This window comes from Alosa pseudoharengus, unplaced genomic scaffold, assembly GCF_046254945.1.
Source record: "Alosa pseudoharengus isolate Yale_2024_CS ecotype anadromous, Long Island Sound unplaced genomic scaffold, YU_APseudo_1.1 YU_APseudo_1.1_scf_8, whole genome shotgun sequence".
Classification (NCBI taxonomy): Eukaryota; Metazoa; Chordata; class Actinopteri; order Clupeiformes; family Clupeidae; genus Alosa; species Alosa pseudoharengus.
In genome coordinates, this window is record NW_027468870.1 from 20,276,405 (window position 1) to 20,291,516 (window position 15,112).

General features: G+C 42.2%; 1 protein-coding gene across 2 annotated transcripts in view; it reads right to left on the reverse strand.

Annotated features, from left to right (window-relative positions):
* Positions 1-15,112, reverse strand: part of LOC143112825 (F-BAR and double SH3 domains protein 2) — a 32,356-nt gene extending 17,244 nt beyond the window's left edge. For both annotated transcript variants that reach the window (XM_076275165.1, XM_076275166.1), the window contains exons 1-10: positions 14,914-15,112; positions 13,777-13,874; positions 12,837-12,882; positions 8,182-8,255; positions 7,647-7,791; positions 6,777-6,910; positions 5,308-5,362; positions 5,047-5,175; positions 2,628-2,750; positions 509-604 (exon numbers count right to left, since the gene is read on the reverse strand). In XM_076275165.1, coding sequence (XP_076131280.1) covers positions 509-604; positions 2,628-2,750; positions 5,047-5,175; positions 5,308-5,362; positions 6,777-6,910; positions 7,647-7,791; positions 8,182-8,255; positions 12,837-12,882; positions 13,777-13,874; positions 14,914-14,934 — 921 coding nt within the window. In that variant the 5' untranslated portion in view covers positions 14,935-15,112. The remainder of the gene's footprint in view (positions 1-508; positions 605-2,627; positions 2,751-5,046; positions 5,176-5,307; positions 5,363-6,776; positions 6,911-7,646; positions 7,792-8,181; positions 8,256-12,836; positions 12,883-13,776; positions 13,875-14,913) is intronic.

Consider the following 15,112-nt stretch of genomic DNA (forward strand, 5'->3'; position numbering starts at 1 on the left):
ATGCAAACCATGATGAATTGATTAACAGCTTAACATCTACAGTTATAAATTACCGAGTATGCTGCTACAGTAAAATAATCTTTTCATATCCACTACATAAATAAGACATCAGCCATGGTTCTCCCCATACTGAGTAGAAATGATCCTGAGTCTCTTCCTGAATGTAAGTAGGCCACATCTACGATGGGCAACACTGAACACACCATTCATCCCTTGCTCAATTCTTAGTAAATGCTAACTTTGCTGTCAACATCAACATCTGCTGCTGTCTAAATCACAAGTGGAGAAGAAGAGTCAGAGGGAGGCAAAGCCATGAATGATGTAACATAGTGGGGTATGGAGGGAGCGAGGGAACTGGAGGCTTTTATAAAGTCTGTTGAAGAAATCTGTGTGTGTGTTTATGTTCTCTCTCTCTCTCTCTCTCTCTCTCTCTCTCTCTCTCTCTCTCTCTCTGATGTGTGTGTGTGTGTGTGTGTGTGTGTGTGTGTGTGTGTGTGCGTGTGCTTACCGAGTCACTTTCACAGGGCTGAAACTGAAGGGGTGGGGCTTTCTGAAATGTGGTATTCTCCTGGATAAAGAGCGTCTGATGGTAGTCATGCATCACCTGGGACATAGAGCACACACACACACACACACACAAAACCATCAGCACACAGACACACACTTTCAGATACATGTTTAAAATATAACCCAGAATAATCCCTTAGTCCAATAAAAGTTTCTCCAGAAAGTACCCCTTACATGTGATCTACAGTATGAATCTCGGGGATTTCTAGTCTCTTCTGTGTTGTTGTGGTCAGCTTGGAAAGCTTAGTAAACACAACCGACAGAGTAGACACACACCACAACAGTCTGACATTTCCAAAGAGGGCAAACAGCACGAGGGCTTGGCTGTAAAAGGACCCACACCATGTGTGTGTGTGTGTGTGTGTGCATGCGTGAGTGTGTGATAGAGGAAGGGAGAGAGTGAGTGAGAGGGAGAGAGAGATGAAGCTAGAAAAAGAGAAATAGAGATGATGATTTATGCAGAGATAGATAGAGAGAGTGAGAGAGAGAGTATTATGTGTGTACAACATGACTGTGAGTATGTGCGTGTGTGCGTGTACGTGTGTGTGTGTGTGCAGACATCTGACTCGTTGTGAAACACACGACATGTAAAACCGTGGATAGGGGTCCGCTGAAGCGAGTGGAAACTAGCGGTAACGGTCATCGTGTTACACAGACGTAACACGAGATCCCCCTCCACAGCATGCTGACCAGCCTGCCTGCCTGCCCTCACCAGCTACCCACACAGGGCACAGGCGCTGAGGGAAAATACGGGCGCTAGAGTGTCCCAATGCCCACACTGGGCACAGGTCTGGGGGCTAGTCTAGAGTGTCCCATTGCCCACACTGGGCACAGGTCTGGGGGCTAGTCTAGAGCAGTGGTTCTCAAATGGGGGTACGCGTACCCCTGGGGGGTATGTGAGATTTTAGAATATACATATATTTAAAAAGTAGAATCGATGCAAAAAATACTTTAAAAACAATTATTTAATAAATATTTCAGGAAAAGTTCATAAAATGAATTTTATATTTCAGTAGGCTATTCAATTTCATTATCCTAAAAACCCAGAGTCCCCCCCCCCAATACCAGGATGGTTCGACCCAACCTGTCACATGCCACCTGCCATCACCTGTCAATCACTGTCAAAACTCAAACGATGGAGTCGTGGTTGAAGCATAGCGATGGCACAGTGCACAGTGCTCTGTTTCCTAAGTCTTTTTTTCTCAACTAAAAATGCTTTGCGCTGGTTAGGGGGTACTTGGCTGAAAAAATATTTCACAGGGGGTACATCATTGAAAAAAGGTTGAGAACCACTGGTCTAGACTGTCCCATTGCCCACACTGGGCACAGGTCTGGGGGCTAGTCTAGAGTGTCCCAATGCCCACACTGGGCACAGGTCTGGGGGCTAGTCTAGAGTGTCCCAATGCCCACACTGGGCACAGGTCTGGGGGCTAGTCTAGAGTGTCCCAATGCCCACACTGGGCACAGGTCTGGGGGCTAGTCTAGAGTGTCCCAATGCCCACACTGGGCACAGGTCTGGGGGCTAGTCTAGAGTGTCCCAATGCCCACACTGGGCACAGGTCTGGGGGCTAGTCTAGAGTGTCCCAATGCCCACACTGGGCACAGGTCTGGGGGAATATATGAGCGCTAGTCTGGAGTGTCCCACAAGCAGCAGTCAACAGTCTGCAGATGCATCGAAAGGTTATGATGATACTGGGTAGCTTTGTGCGTCATGTTGCTGGCCGATGTGGTTCAAGCACTTTCCAATTGATATCGGGTCACGAACGTTTTATCTGGAGAACCTATTAGCAAATTGTCGTCTCTTGACAAATTGTCACGATCATACAATCAGAAAACAAAGGAGGACATGTGATTGCCGGGCAATATTGCTCACAAAGTTGCCCCATGTATCATTCACTATGGACTGGTTTGGTGGGAAATATTGATGCAATACTGATAAATATGAGAAATAACGGGAACAACTTGTTTTCAGCAGTGACTAATACCGTAGATCCCATTATCACATTTTTTTTTTTTAAGCACTGAATATTTTCTTGTGACAATGATGGAGGACAGCCCACCTGGTTGGACTTATCCAGAAGGGAGCTGAACGTGTTGTGAATGGCCTGTGAGGCGCTGAGCTCCGTCTGGCAGAGAGAAAGCAGATAGCTCTTGACGTGGTCGTGGATGCTGCCGTCCAGAACCTGAGAGGATTAACAAGACAAAGAAGAACAGATGAAGGAACTCACTCAGGGACTCAGTTCTGTTTCTGTTAGTGGAAAATCACTTTCAACAGGGACCACTGAGATTTTACTGAAAAATACACTAATTTTGTCCAATCTCATATTATGTGATCATTTGGTAAAGAGTTGTCAAGGCAAACAGAGAACTACTCTTAAGGGTCTCAACATGCTTTGGTCTTCCTCAGTCAATCTTAATGTTTTGATATGCATCTACGTATCAGCATATCAAGTTACATACAATTTCAATGTAAATACAAATTGCATTTACAGTTTTTTACAGTCGCTAACAAGCATTTGTCCAACTAGTTGTCACATTTTCAAAACTCTAAATACAGTTAGCACAGCATCTGTCTTTTATGGCCATACCATTTACACATTTCATGTCGTTTTCACACGATATGCAGTCAGTGAACACATTTCCACAATGCTTACATTTTCTTAACAGACAAGCTATACCTCCCAACAAAATTATGGATTGTTTTTGCAGTATTTACGAATGTTAACACACAACATCCCACAATAGCAAAAACAATATTCCAAACCTTAGATACAGTATAAAAACCTCTGCTTATGCAATGATATCAGTTCAAAAACAATATATCTCAGCTGATAATAAACAAACAATTGAATAATTGACACACAATTGATTTATGTTGGGTAAATTGGGCCAACCACAGCTGATTCCAGTCTGGCTTAGACTCAGTGGCAGGGGTTATTTTTTTCTATTACATTGACACGTATACAGTAAAAGGAGGACTTTGAGGAGTGATGTTTTTAGAAACAGAAACAGACAAACACTGTAATGTCTGGATGAGGAAGAGTAAGAGCAAGGGGCCCAGGGAGAAGAGCAGGCCCAGTGAGAGATGCAGTGAGAGGAGCAGGGCCAGGGAAAACAGCAGGCCCAAAGAGAGGGCAAGATAGAGGTGTAAGAATGCGTGGTGGTGGCATTCCAAAGGTTGCAAGAATTGTTGTCAGTGATGAAATTCGTGCCACTATCATTGACCATGTAATCAATGCGATGTTGATGAAAACATGTGGCCTAACCCTGAAGATCCTGAAGATCGCAGAGATTAGATGCAGTAATTTTGTGCTTTTTTTAGTCCCCCCCCCCATTTTTATCTGGGCTTTTTGCTGTTGTTTTTATGTTCAGAATGCTCTTGTGTGTTTCATGGATATTTTGTTGTTCACTGTAAGCAATACTGTAAAACTTTTTCTGTTCTATCATACTGTAAACAGTATTTCTACTGTACCTCCTGTAGTAAACAGTAAAGGAAAAAATAAACTGATTTGCTTTTTACTGGAATGCTTTTGAATGTGAACATAACATGTGGACATACAGTTCCCAACCAAGACATTTAGTGTAAAAATTGCATGCAAATACCTGTAAAACTGAAACATAAAAGTCTATGCAGTTTTTGTAATGTCAACAATAGCCAGTATTTTGAAACCTGGTGTACTTTGATTGAATGCATGTACCTTGTGAAGTGAAAACAAGTCTCATTCTTTGACAGAATAATTTCATTTTGAGTCAAATTTCCAGTGTTTTGGTAAAGTTAGTGTGTGCAGAGAAATATGTGTTAGTAATATATTTAACAAAATGTGTTTTTGAGAAGAAAATTATCCATTTGGCCAATTGTGTTTTCTAGGTGTGAGTCTGTGTTAAGAGTTTAGAAAAAGTATCTGAAGTATGGGTAAGCGCTTGTTAGCGGAAAAAACTGTAAAGCTCTGTAAAATCTGTAGCTATGCAGACTTTGGTAACACTTTACTTGACAGTATCAACATAAGAGTGACATGACACTGTCATGAACGACACTGTCATGACACAAGAACCCTAACCCTAACCCTAATCCTAACCTCTAACCCTAACCCTAATCCTAACCCTAACTCTAACCCTAATCCTAAACCTAATCTTAATTTGTTATGACAAAAACCGAATGTCACTTAATAACAGAAGTGTCATGTCATAAATGTTTATGACTTGTTTATGACACATTCATGACAGTGTCATGTCACTCTTATGTCGATACTGTCAAGTAAAGTGTAACCCAGACTTTTTTCCAATAATACTGCATGTAAATTGAATTTATGAAACTTGTGACTGCGACTGGTGATTATGGCTCATCTCTGCTAAAGCATTTGGCTGTTGTTTCCACTGCCTCTTGTGAATGTGCATTTGTACATTTTAATGCCCCTACAGTTCTGAGTTCTGTTCATGTTGAGTGTTTTTTATGAAGTCTGTCCATCTCTGCAGACTCACGTTGATGCAGTTGATGAGGTCAGTCTCATAGTAGCGGTCCTGATGGGCGTTTGCAGCCGCCAGCATAAGCAAGTAGTCATTCCTAGCATGGGTGGCATTGGAGTTACATTCATTCCTCTTGGCTTTCAACTGCGAAGCGATAAAGATCATTAATGCAAAAACTAGCCCCTATTTAAAAAAAAAAACATGCTATTGGTATCGATGGTGCATTGTGTCTGAACTGAACAGTGATTTATACATTAGCTGAATAACTAATTTTACCTTTACACTGGCCCGCTTTAAACTAGATCTGGACTGGAAAAGGCTGAGCTTAGACCTAAAGGGAAAAACAGAAAGATGAAGGGAGAAAGACAAAAAGAGATAGAGAGAGAGGAGTGAGAGAAAGAGAGAGAGAGAGAGATGAGTTTTTCCTAACATGATCCAACATGCACATGCCTTACAGTCTGAAGTCTGACAAAAACAGAAGTTGTATAAGTGTAGGTACAGTATGTCCCCATGACAAGATTAAATCACTTTAAATGAGGTGGAGGACCACGTGTCTGGAGCAATGCACCATGGGAGCTGAACTCTGCGTTTCATTATTGTGGTTGTTTTCATCACTCTGCTTGGCTGTAGGAATCTACATGATAAGAGCCAGCTCAATAGAACAGCCCTCCCCACCACCTCATGCATGTCTGCAAATCTGCAAATGAACACATTCCCCTCCCCTCCCCCTTCCCTCCCCTCTCTTCCCATCTCTTCCCCCGTCTGAAATGCCCCTTCCTGGACAGAAGGTGCGACTTCCTCGAGGTCCGACAGATCAATCACCCTAGGTCTCCCCAAAAGCAACCCCCCCCCCCCCCCGGTCTCCTCCGTCTAAACCCCCCCCCCCCCCTCCCCTTCCTCCCCTCCTGCCGGGCCGCCTAAAGTGGCAGTTCGAGTGGGAGTGCGAAAGGAGGTGTGGGGGCCAGTGACACTGGTCTCCCAAATTCTGCACTGGGGTCGTAAAAGCAGTCCGCCGCAGGAGCATAATATTTTGGTGAGTGTGTGCTACAGGGAGATCCATTAAGATGTCAGAGGAGCCCAAACACGGGCAGGCCCACTCCATCATCTCAATTAGCCCCTGTGCTGACACTGGCCTGGATCGGCGAGGACTGAGCTCGTGCAGTCTGTCTGCACATACACATCACATTCGCGTGGCGTAAAGGGGCTCGACTGGAGAGTGCTAAGCTATAGCTATTCCAACAAATCAAACAAAGGGTCCCAATGCAAAACTATCATTAGTTGTTTTTTGTTTTGTTTTTTTGTGCGCTTAGGTCCCTCATTCTTTTTTAACACAACTAATATACAACTAAAATAACCTTTAATTACATGGCATATTCATATTTATGGTTATATGAATTAGCAGACTCTTTTTGTCATTCATATTCTATGGCTTGCTGATACCCTGGCAGAAAGTAGGTCCCTCTTAACTGAGAACATTGAAATATAGAAACTTATTATGTGGCGGTACACGCTAAAAGGTGGGCTACTCCAGGCAGGTAACTGCAGTGTTCCGTTCATGGGACGTGATAGCAGCGTGGACCTTTAGTCTTCTAGAATAATTTTTACGCTCCACTAACAGAGTGCTTCAATAACGCACCCGGTGTAGCCCATCCGTAAGGAGGCAGAAGATTTATTTGAGGGGGCACACTTGATCAGTCCTATTTTGCCCCTCCCTGGCGCCCAGGCCTGGCGGTGAGAGGACCTACCTGGCCTCCATGTCGGCCTTCTCCCTCACGGCCTGGGCCATCTGCTCCGTCTCCTGGTACTTCTTCCTGGTCTTGGTCAGGTCTTTCACCGTGTCCTGCAGCTCCGCCTGGATACGGGTCAGCTGCTCCACACACTGCCCCCAAACACACAGGGTTTTTATTACTACTACTACTAATAATAATAATAATAACAATAATAATTATATATATATATATATATATATATATATATATATATATATATATATGAACATCTCCGTTTTTAAAAACATTAAAAATTGCAGTTGTTTGAGTAAAGATAAATCATAAATGTAAAAGAAATATTTATGAAAATACATATACTTCAAGAAGACTTTGTTCTGAGTATGCTAGTGGGACTTTAAAGAAGATTTTGTTATGGATTTACACTAGGGGGACAACCGCTACTGAGGACCTCAAATCTTAACTGTGACTAGGTTTGCTCTTCTGGCTACTGGCTTAGGTTACTACATATGACAACACATGAAGGGATATTTAAAGAGTTAACATCACATAGTGGTAACCTTTATTACCTTTAATTTTGCATAAAATGAATAAGGAACATCTACGCTTTGATGGGGAAAATATGATTTTGATTTCTGCTCTGGTGGGAAATATGATTTAGATTTTTGCCTCTGAGGAGAAATATGATTTTAATTTCTGCTCTGGGGAAAAATATGATTCAGATTTCTGTTCTAGGAGGGGCCGAGATGGGATATGATTTTGATTTCTGCTCTGGGGAGATATAGGATTTAGAATTTTGCTCTGGGGAGAAATATGATTCAGATTTCTGTTCTTTTGATTTCAGCTCTGGGGGGAATATGATTTTGATTTGGGCTCTGGTGCTCTCACCCTCTTCAGCTGCTGCTCCTTGTGAAGTCTGAAGGTCTTGATGGGCTCACACACGTGACTCCTGTAGCTGTCGCAGTCGTTGAGGCGACTCTGGGTCACCTGGACCATGCCCTCCAGGTAGGCCTTCCACACCGTGCAGATGTGCCTGGGAGACACAGCATAGCACAGTGGTCATTAGCATCACTATATCAGTCAAAGGTACAAACTGGGGAAGACACTAGATATTGTTGTTACACATTTCAAAAGGACTGACTAAGTGCATGGTTTCCTAAAGGCCACCACAATAAACAAACAACCCAATTTCCGTCTGATGATGCTCTTTACTACCATTTAAAAATTGTGATGTAAATTGTGTAATCGGATTGAAATCCAATGTTATCATTGGAATCTGAAAAAATAACCTATTCTATTTTTATTTAAATCATCTTCAAGTGCAACTTTAACTTTGGCTTGTTTCAATGAATGAAAGAATATATAATAAATATTTCATATAAATGTGTGTGTGTGTGTGTGTGTGTGTGTGTGTGTGTGTCACCTGTGCTCTTTATTCTCTGACTGGACAGCAGGCCAATCCCTCTTCAGATACTGTGAGGCCAGTTTATGCAGAGCCTGCAGTAAAAATAGGTTTAAAAAACAAACAGGGGGAAATCAACAACATTTAGCTAGGCAATAAAAAGCATGTGCCTAATGCTTGCTAGATGTTGTTTTCATGTACCTGGGCTCTTTGAACTGAACGTTTCCCATAACATTTCATCTGGATGCACTTCTAGCATAACAGCCTTACATAAAGCACTCAGGTATGTTCGTTGTTGGGTAGCAGTGGGGTGCCGTGTGCGGTTAGTAATAATCTTGACCACTGAGCTAAGTGTGTGTTAGCTCGCTCTGTCCATTCCTACAGCAGGGTCTGGAGAGCTTAAAAAACATCCGTGTTCCAGGACGAGAGGGAGGAAAACTAAACAAAGTAGCATTCAGGTTTTCTGCATTCGTGTTGTTTGTGCAGAAGCAGCTGTGTCACCTGGGAAATGATGACTTTGGTGTGCTGAGTAGATTCTATACATGACGAACAAAAACAAGTTCCCCATGATTAACTATAAGAGGGATTGGAGGTCAATATTTGGTGTAAAACTGCAATCAATTCAATCGACAAATATAATCAACAACAATAACATCAACATCAAACATCAACAAAACAATCCATCCAAAGTCATGTTGGTCACTAAGAAAGTTTGTTCTGTCCAGAGGGAAGCAACCATGACAGTGCATTCCTCGGCCGAATACAGAGTGCTGCGCTCGGCCCTGACACGCTTCCAGCTCATTAGAGGCTCTTGGCCAACCAACGGACGCCGTCAAAGCGCCACGGCAACAAACCGTCATTGTCCGAGGCCGTGGTGGGCCGCTGCGCTGGCATCGTTGGCATGGCTGCAGACGCAGCTCTCTTGGCACAGCGGCCGCTGGCATGGGGAGGAGAGGAGGGGGGGTGGGGGGGTGCAGAAGAGGGTCTTTCAGATGGCTGGGTGGGTGCAGGTGCAGATCTTTGAGGGACACGTCCCACGGGAGACAGTGGCGGTCCTTTTCTCCGCAGTGGGGAAACGGACTGACCAAACACCTGGGCAAGAAGCGAGGGGGGGGGGGGGGGGGGAGGAGGGGTGAAGTGGGGACACAGCACTGTTTCCAGGTCACATGACGCCAACTGGGCCAATGGGAAACCTGAGTCCCTTTTTCAGTGGATGCACCGGTATGTCCCCTTGTATAGACACAAAGATCGCCAAAGGAGATCACTACCCAACACTTTGAATCCAGTGTCATACCTTAAAATCAACCTACTATAATATACTTAAATGAAGTGGAAGTATGTGACTCACAGGCATAATGGCAATAAAACAAAAAATGACAGTCATGTACATAAAATGTTAAGAATAAAACAATACACTAATTCAGGAATGCATTTTTTTCCATCCGGTAGAGCAAATGCATTAGTGTACAACAATGCGGACTCTTCTAAAACCACAGGTTTTCAAGCATCACTACATTACTACACAACTAAGCTACAGCAACTCTCACAGGACGTATTCTTACCTGGTTAAAGTACTTTGTACTATAAAATGCTTCATATAATTTTGTGAAATATACTCAAAGTTAAACAATTACAAATACTTAAGTTTTTCAGTTATTCTTTTTATTGCAGATGAAAGTACAACACAGTGTGCTGCACATTAAAGAAAATATGTTTCTAGGACACACTTCATCAGAGTCACACACAATTTCATAGGCAACAGGCAAAGCTGTTTGCTCTTGCCGAGCAATAAAACAATTCCCTGCTTCTACTTTATGGTCCGTTCAAAGAGCACTGTATGAGGGATGAGTGACAATGTTCCCATGAAGTCATTAATATATTACCTGCTCAGGAATAATCCCTTACAAAGGTTTCGGGAAACAAGAACAGCGCTATCATTACTTCTGATCATTTATTACTACGTGTGATTCAAGGAGGAAATAGGAGCATGCATCAGACGGTATGCACAGTGGAACAATCCATGGAAAGTGTAGATTGACAAGGCTATGTGAGGAAACATCTGCCACCCAATCACACACGAATATGGGTCATGGACACCAGGGGTCAACAGCAGGAAGTGTCTTTCCAGTATTCCAGGGCCCCTGAGGAGGTCAAAGTCACACAACGTCATTTCATACGCTTCATTCCTATAGCGTGTCTAAGCTGAACAGTGGGCACCTTTCTGTGCTTTTTCGAACACTGTCCTTCTTTGTGTTATATAGTGTATTGTAAAGTCCTCTGCAAACCCCAAAACAGCATCTAGAGAATAAACATTAGACCAAACAACCGATGCCAAAGATACTAATCATTCAGTGGAAAAAAAAACCCAAACAGATATCACGATGAGATAAAACATTAACAGAACAAAGTTCCACCTACAGAGAAAACAATTACTGGTATCTGGTCAGAAGAGAAAGGAACGACAAATTACAGCGGTCAGAGGTCAAATGCCATCCAGCCAGGCAAGTAGAAATTGACGAATGGTAAAAGAACCATACAAATAGGAGCATTTTTCCGTCAAATAAAAAAAATAACTGTGGAATCATTAGGATCACTGATAAGAATAAGAATTAGAATAAGGTGTTGTCTCGGCAGGTTTCGGATTTCTCGAACTGAGGTTACTCTATGAAGCAGAAAGGTGTACGCTTAATGCATTCAATGCAGTACTGGCTTCATGGCTTTATAGAGCGCTTTCCCCCATGGACACTCTAAGCATCCTCTGCTCTGCTGCTGCCTGATGAAACTCTTCATCAGTCATCTCTTGGAACGACAGCTGTGGCTCTCTGGAGCTCTGCTAGCCCTTTCATGGCATCACAGTGAGAGAGGATGTTCTGACACTGGGCTGGAGAAAAGCGTCCGCTAAATACCAGTTATAGTGTAGATTCAGACACAAAGTTCAGGAGGACACCATTGCCTCTCTTTTAACCCAAAGGTTTTGATCAGGCAGATTAAAATGTCAGGTTTGTAGAACTGCTTATGACAGGACTGTTACACGGTAAATGCTGCTTTGTCTGGGTGTACAGTCACTGTTGTAATGTCAGCTTTATATCTAAGACCTATATGGAGTAAGGGACAACAAAGTAGCCCCTAATAGCCTTGAAACCTATGGGGTTTGTGGGGTGAAGGGTGAAAAAAATCACAGAACGGGGCTCACTCTAGTGTGACAGATAAAGCTCATCCTCAGCCAGTGATGGCACTCCATCATGCACAGAGCCATCAGTCCATTCCCCTTAGGCAGGGGAGTTAAGAATATTCTAATGAAAGAATGCTTTCATCAAGAATGTGAGGTTCCGTAATTCCACATTCCATTCTGCAACATTCTAAACACACTAGTGGGACGGCTCCATAGGAAGGTTTGCATCATGACCACAAACTGAAGCCATCTCCCTCACGCTACCACACCCCTAACCTTCAACCTCCCTTATACACGCTGGGTCAATGACTTTTAAAGGCAGGGGCAATGTAAGCTCAGCCCAAAGTGAAAACACCAGAGCAAACCCGAAATGTAACCAAATATGGTCAATTTGGGAAGGACTTCACCAATTTCCTGTTTAGCATCAAAAAGCACTCACTGCACCGAATCTTGCTCCAATTTGACCAATATGGCCACGCCAATTTTGGCTTCACTAGTTCAGAACAGAGGCTGCAGTAGGTGCATGACACCATGGAGGCGTGGTTGCGCAGTGGCAACATCACCACCTGCCAATTGGTCAGCGGATAAAAGCGTCTGCTAAATACCAGTCAACTTTAACTCTGACCATACTGTTTATGCGCTCTATGGTCATTGGTCTGGATCATCACAACAACACCAGCATGGAGGGACAGCATGGAGTCCCTATGAAAACCACATCCAGCACAGCAGCAGAAAAAAGCCACATCATCTCATGACATCATCTTCCAGGCATAGGGACCATGACTGGACAGACATGTGCTAGACGGAGTAAATATTTGGCTTGAATTTCCCCAAACAAAAATAAAACAGACAACAACAACACATTACATTTATATCTAGCCTTTCTCTCGACGCTTATAGCGCTTCACAGAGAAACACAAAGCAGAGACATTGTGATATTTCACCCTCTAGATTTCTCGAGACAGACTCAACCAATCCCACTAACATCATGATCCCCTAATATTGCAACCGTGTCACTGTTAAATTGACACAATGTAGGAATTCCTCTTTTTGTCCATTTGCAACGTACTGGCTTCCCATTTAACACTAAGGGGGTACCCAAATCTTCTGAAATTGGCGAAAAAGCTCCTACCCATGACAACAATGTTACGGATGCACATTGACAATGCACAAGGTGTTCCGGATACACAACGACAACGCACAAGGTGTTCCGGATACCCAACGGCAATACCAGGGATTCCATTCTCTGTATTCAAGGTCAGTGTAGCATCAAAATGAGTTTGAAGGTGTTGTTTTAAGGTAAAAAAATTGCATTGTGTTTCCCCCCTCAACTGCCTGTAGAACCACAGTTGAAAAAGTATCTGATAGTCAATATATTCCACCACAATAGCATATACTTTTGAATGCATCAATACATAGCACTACTTAAAAAACAAAACAAATGGGAACCAGCACAGACATCATCAAAGTCAATGCAATATCAGTGTGAAATCAGTGCACCAACCTGAGCGTAGTCCTTCTCTAAAATTGCCTTTTTCTGACTGTAAGTCCTATGGGAGCAAGGAGAACAGGGAAGTCAATTTACTGTTCCAGCAAAGCTGCAAAAGCTATATGTTCGGATATCGCAGAGAAAACACTTTTAGCTGTACTGATATGTCAGGTGGTATACAATGGGATGGCATATGTGCAGCTCCACCAATAACTGTTATAGATACTATTATAGATACTACAGCAACTACAGAATAGAATAGAACATTAGCCATTTTACTATTCAGCAATAACTGTAACATACTACAACATTTTACTATGCAATACAAAAGTAAACAACTACAACATTAGTGATGCCAGAGTAGCTTGCAGAATTGAGTATGGAGGAAACATTCAGTGATTGGAATTGACAGTGATGAGACCAGACATAGTGTTCACATGATCCCCTCAGTCAGGGCCCTTCCTTATCAAGAGATAAAACACATTTGTGAAGCTATCAATGGGAAAGACTCAAACTGATGCAATGAGGAACTAACGTGTAATAGATTCACAACATATATCCACAAGAAAAGTCCTGAATTTCATTCAGTTTCAAGCTAACCAATTTCTCAGTTGTTCCCCAAAATGTCTAATTAGGTACATGTGCTATTCATGTGCTATTAAGCTCAATTTTACATAATAGGCTATGCTCATATAATAGTATTTAAAATATGTACATCTATCATACAAGTAATATGTAGTTTGTAATGTGTACGTCATTGCATGTTACTAACCCTAACTTTGAATAAAAATAATGTGTTGTACCTACACATTAATAATGTATTAAGGACATAATGTCTAAGTAGCCATATACCCAATACAAAAATGTGGCCTATCTAACCAAGTTTACTTTTGTAACAACACATAAAAGGTTTCTGATCTAATAGCATATCCACTGTTAATGTTGCTTTGTTTACCTGAGGTCTTCCAGTAAGTCACAGTCGGCCTGATGCTTGATATGCAGCCGACTCATCTGCTCTGTGTGAGTGTGCTTCAGTTCCTGGGTGACTTTCACCTACAGCGCGCGTGGTAGGGAGACAGACATGGACCAATGATGTGTTTGAGGTTAGGTATTTAGCAGATAGGCCTATTTATATCTCAACCTAAGAGTCACTTATAGTACAGTACACAGGAGGTATATGTTAATTATTTCGCTCTAGCTCTCTCTCTCTCTCTCTCTCACACACACACACACACACACACACAGTAATGAGAGATACTGTCCTTCCTACATGGCTGATCAGAAAACTACTCTGTAAGGTCTACATGGCAAGTGCCACCTCAGAGAACAAGTTATGAGGGCTGTTTTTTTTTTTTTTTTGCTTTTTAAGCAAAAGGCATTATTTGTAAATGCTGCAATACTTTAAAACACTGCAATACTTTAAAATAGTTTTCTAAATAGAGTGTAAAATAGAGTTAAAAAAGCCTACATGTAGCCCAAAATGTATTTGAATAAATGTAAACTAGATAGGCTACAAATATGGCATGTTCTGCTATGTATCCGATAGGCTACTAAAGGGAAAATACATATAGGCCTACATAAATCTGTTGATTTTCAGAGGTTCATTAGGCTACCGTGAGTTTAATGAAGTGGCGTTATAATAAGGTAGTTCAATAATTATGAACGCCGGAGCAAAGTAACTTTAGGCCTAGCCTAAATCAAATCCAAAAGTAACATGTCAAATGTTCTAGTAAAAGTGAAGCATATAGCCTAAAGCTATAGCCTACAGGCGAATCGTTATTCAGCAAAACATTTACTGCCAAAAATATCCAACACGTCAGTTGAACTGCTAACATTTCTCCTGTGCCTCAGCTAAACTGTCTGCCAACCAACTATAGCAAATTCTAAGCTACCGAACAATGCCCAAGACGCGTTAAACTGAGTCAAATCCTTAGCGAAATGTTTGCATGCTTGTAGAAAATGCTCTTTTAAACATTACAAGAACTTAAAAACAAACTTTGCTGGATGTGTTACAAAGATAGTCGACGCAATTGAAAGGTTTTGCAACATTGTTGTAGTTCATGCATCCAAGTGGTTACAAGGGAAAACTCACCTTTCTCGGAGGAGGCTGCATTTTGAAACTTTTGCCTATCGCTGTATTCCCGTAAACAACAACAAAAAAACTCCAGATCCTTTGCAGTTCTGGATAGATTCCCAAGTTTAGTCTCACAAAAGGCAACACACGTTTGTACTAAACACTGATCAGGCGGCCATGTCGATCTGTGCACAGACGCCTTCGTTTAGGCACTGCT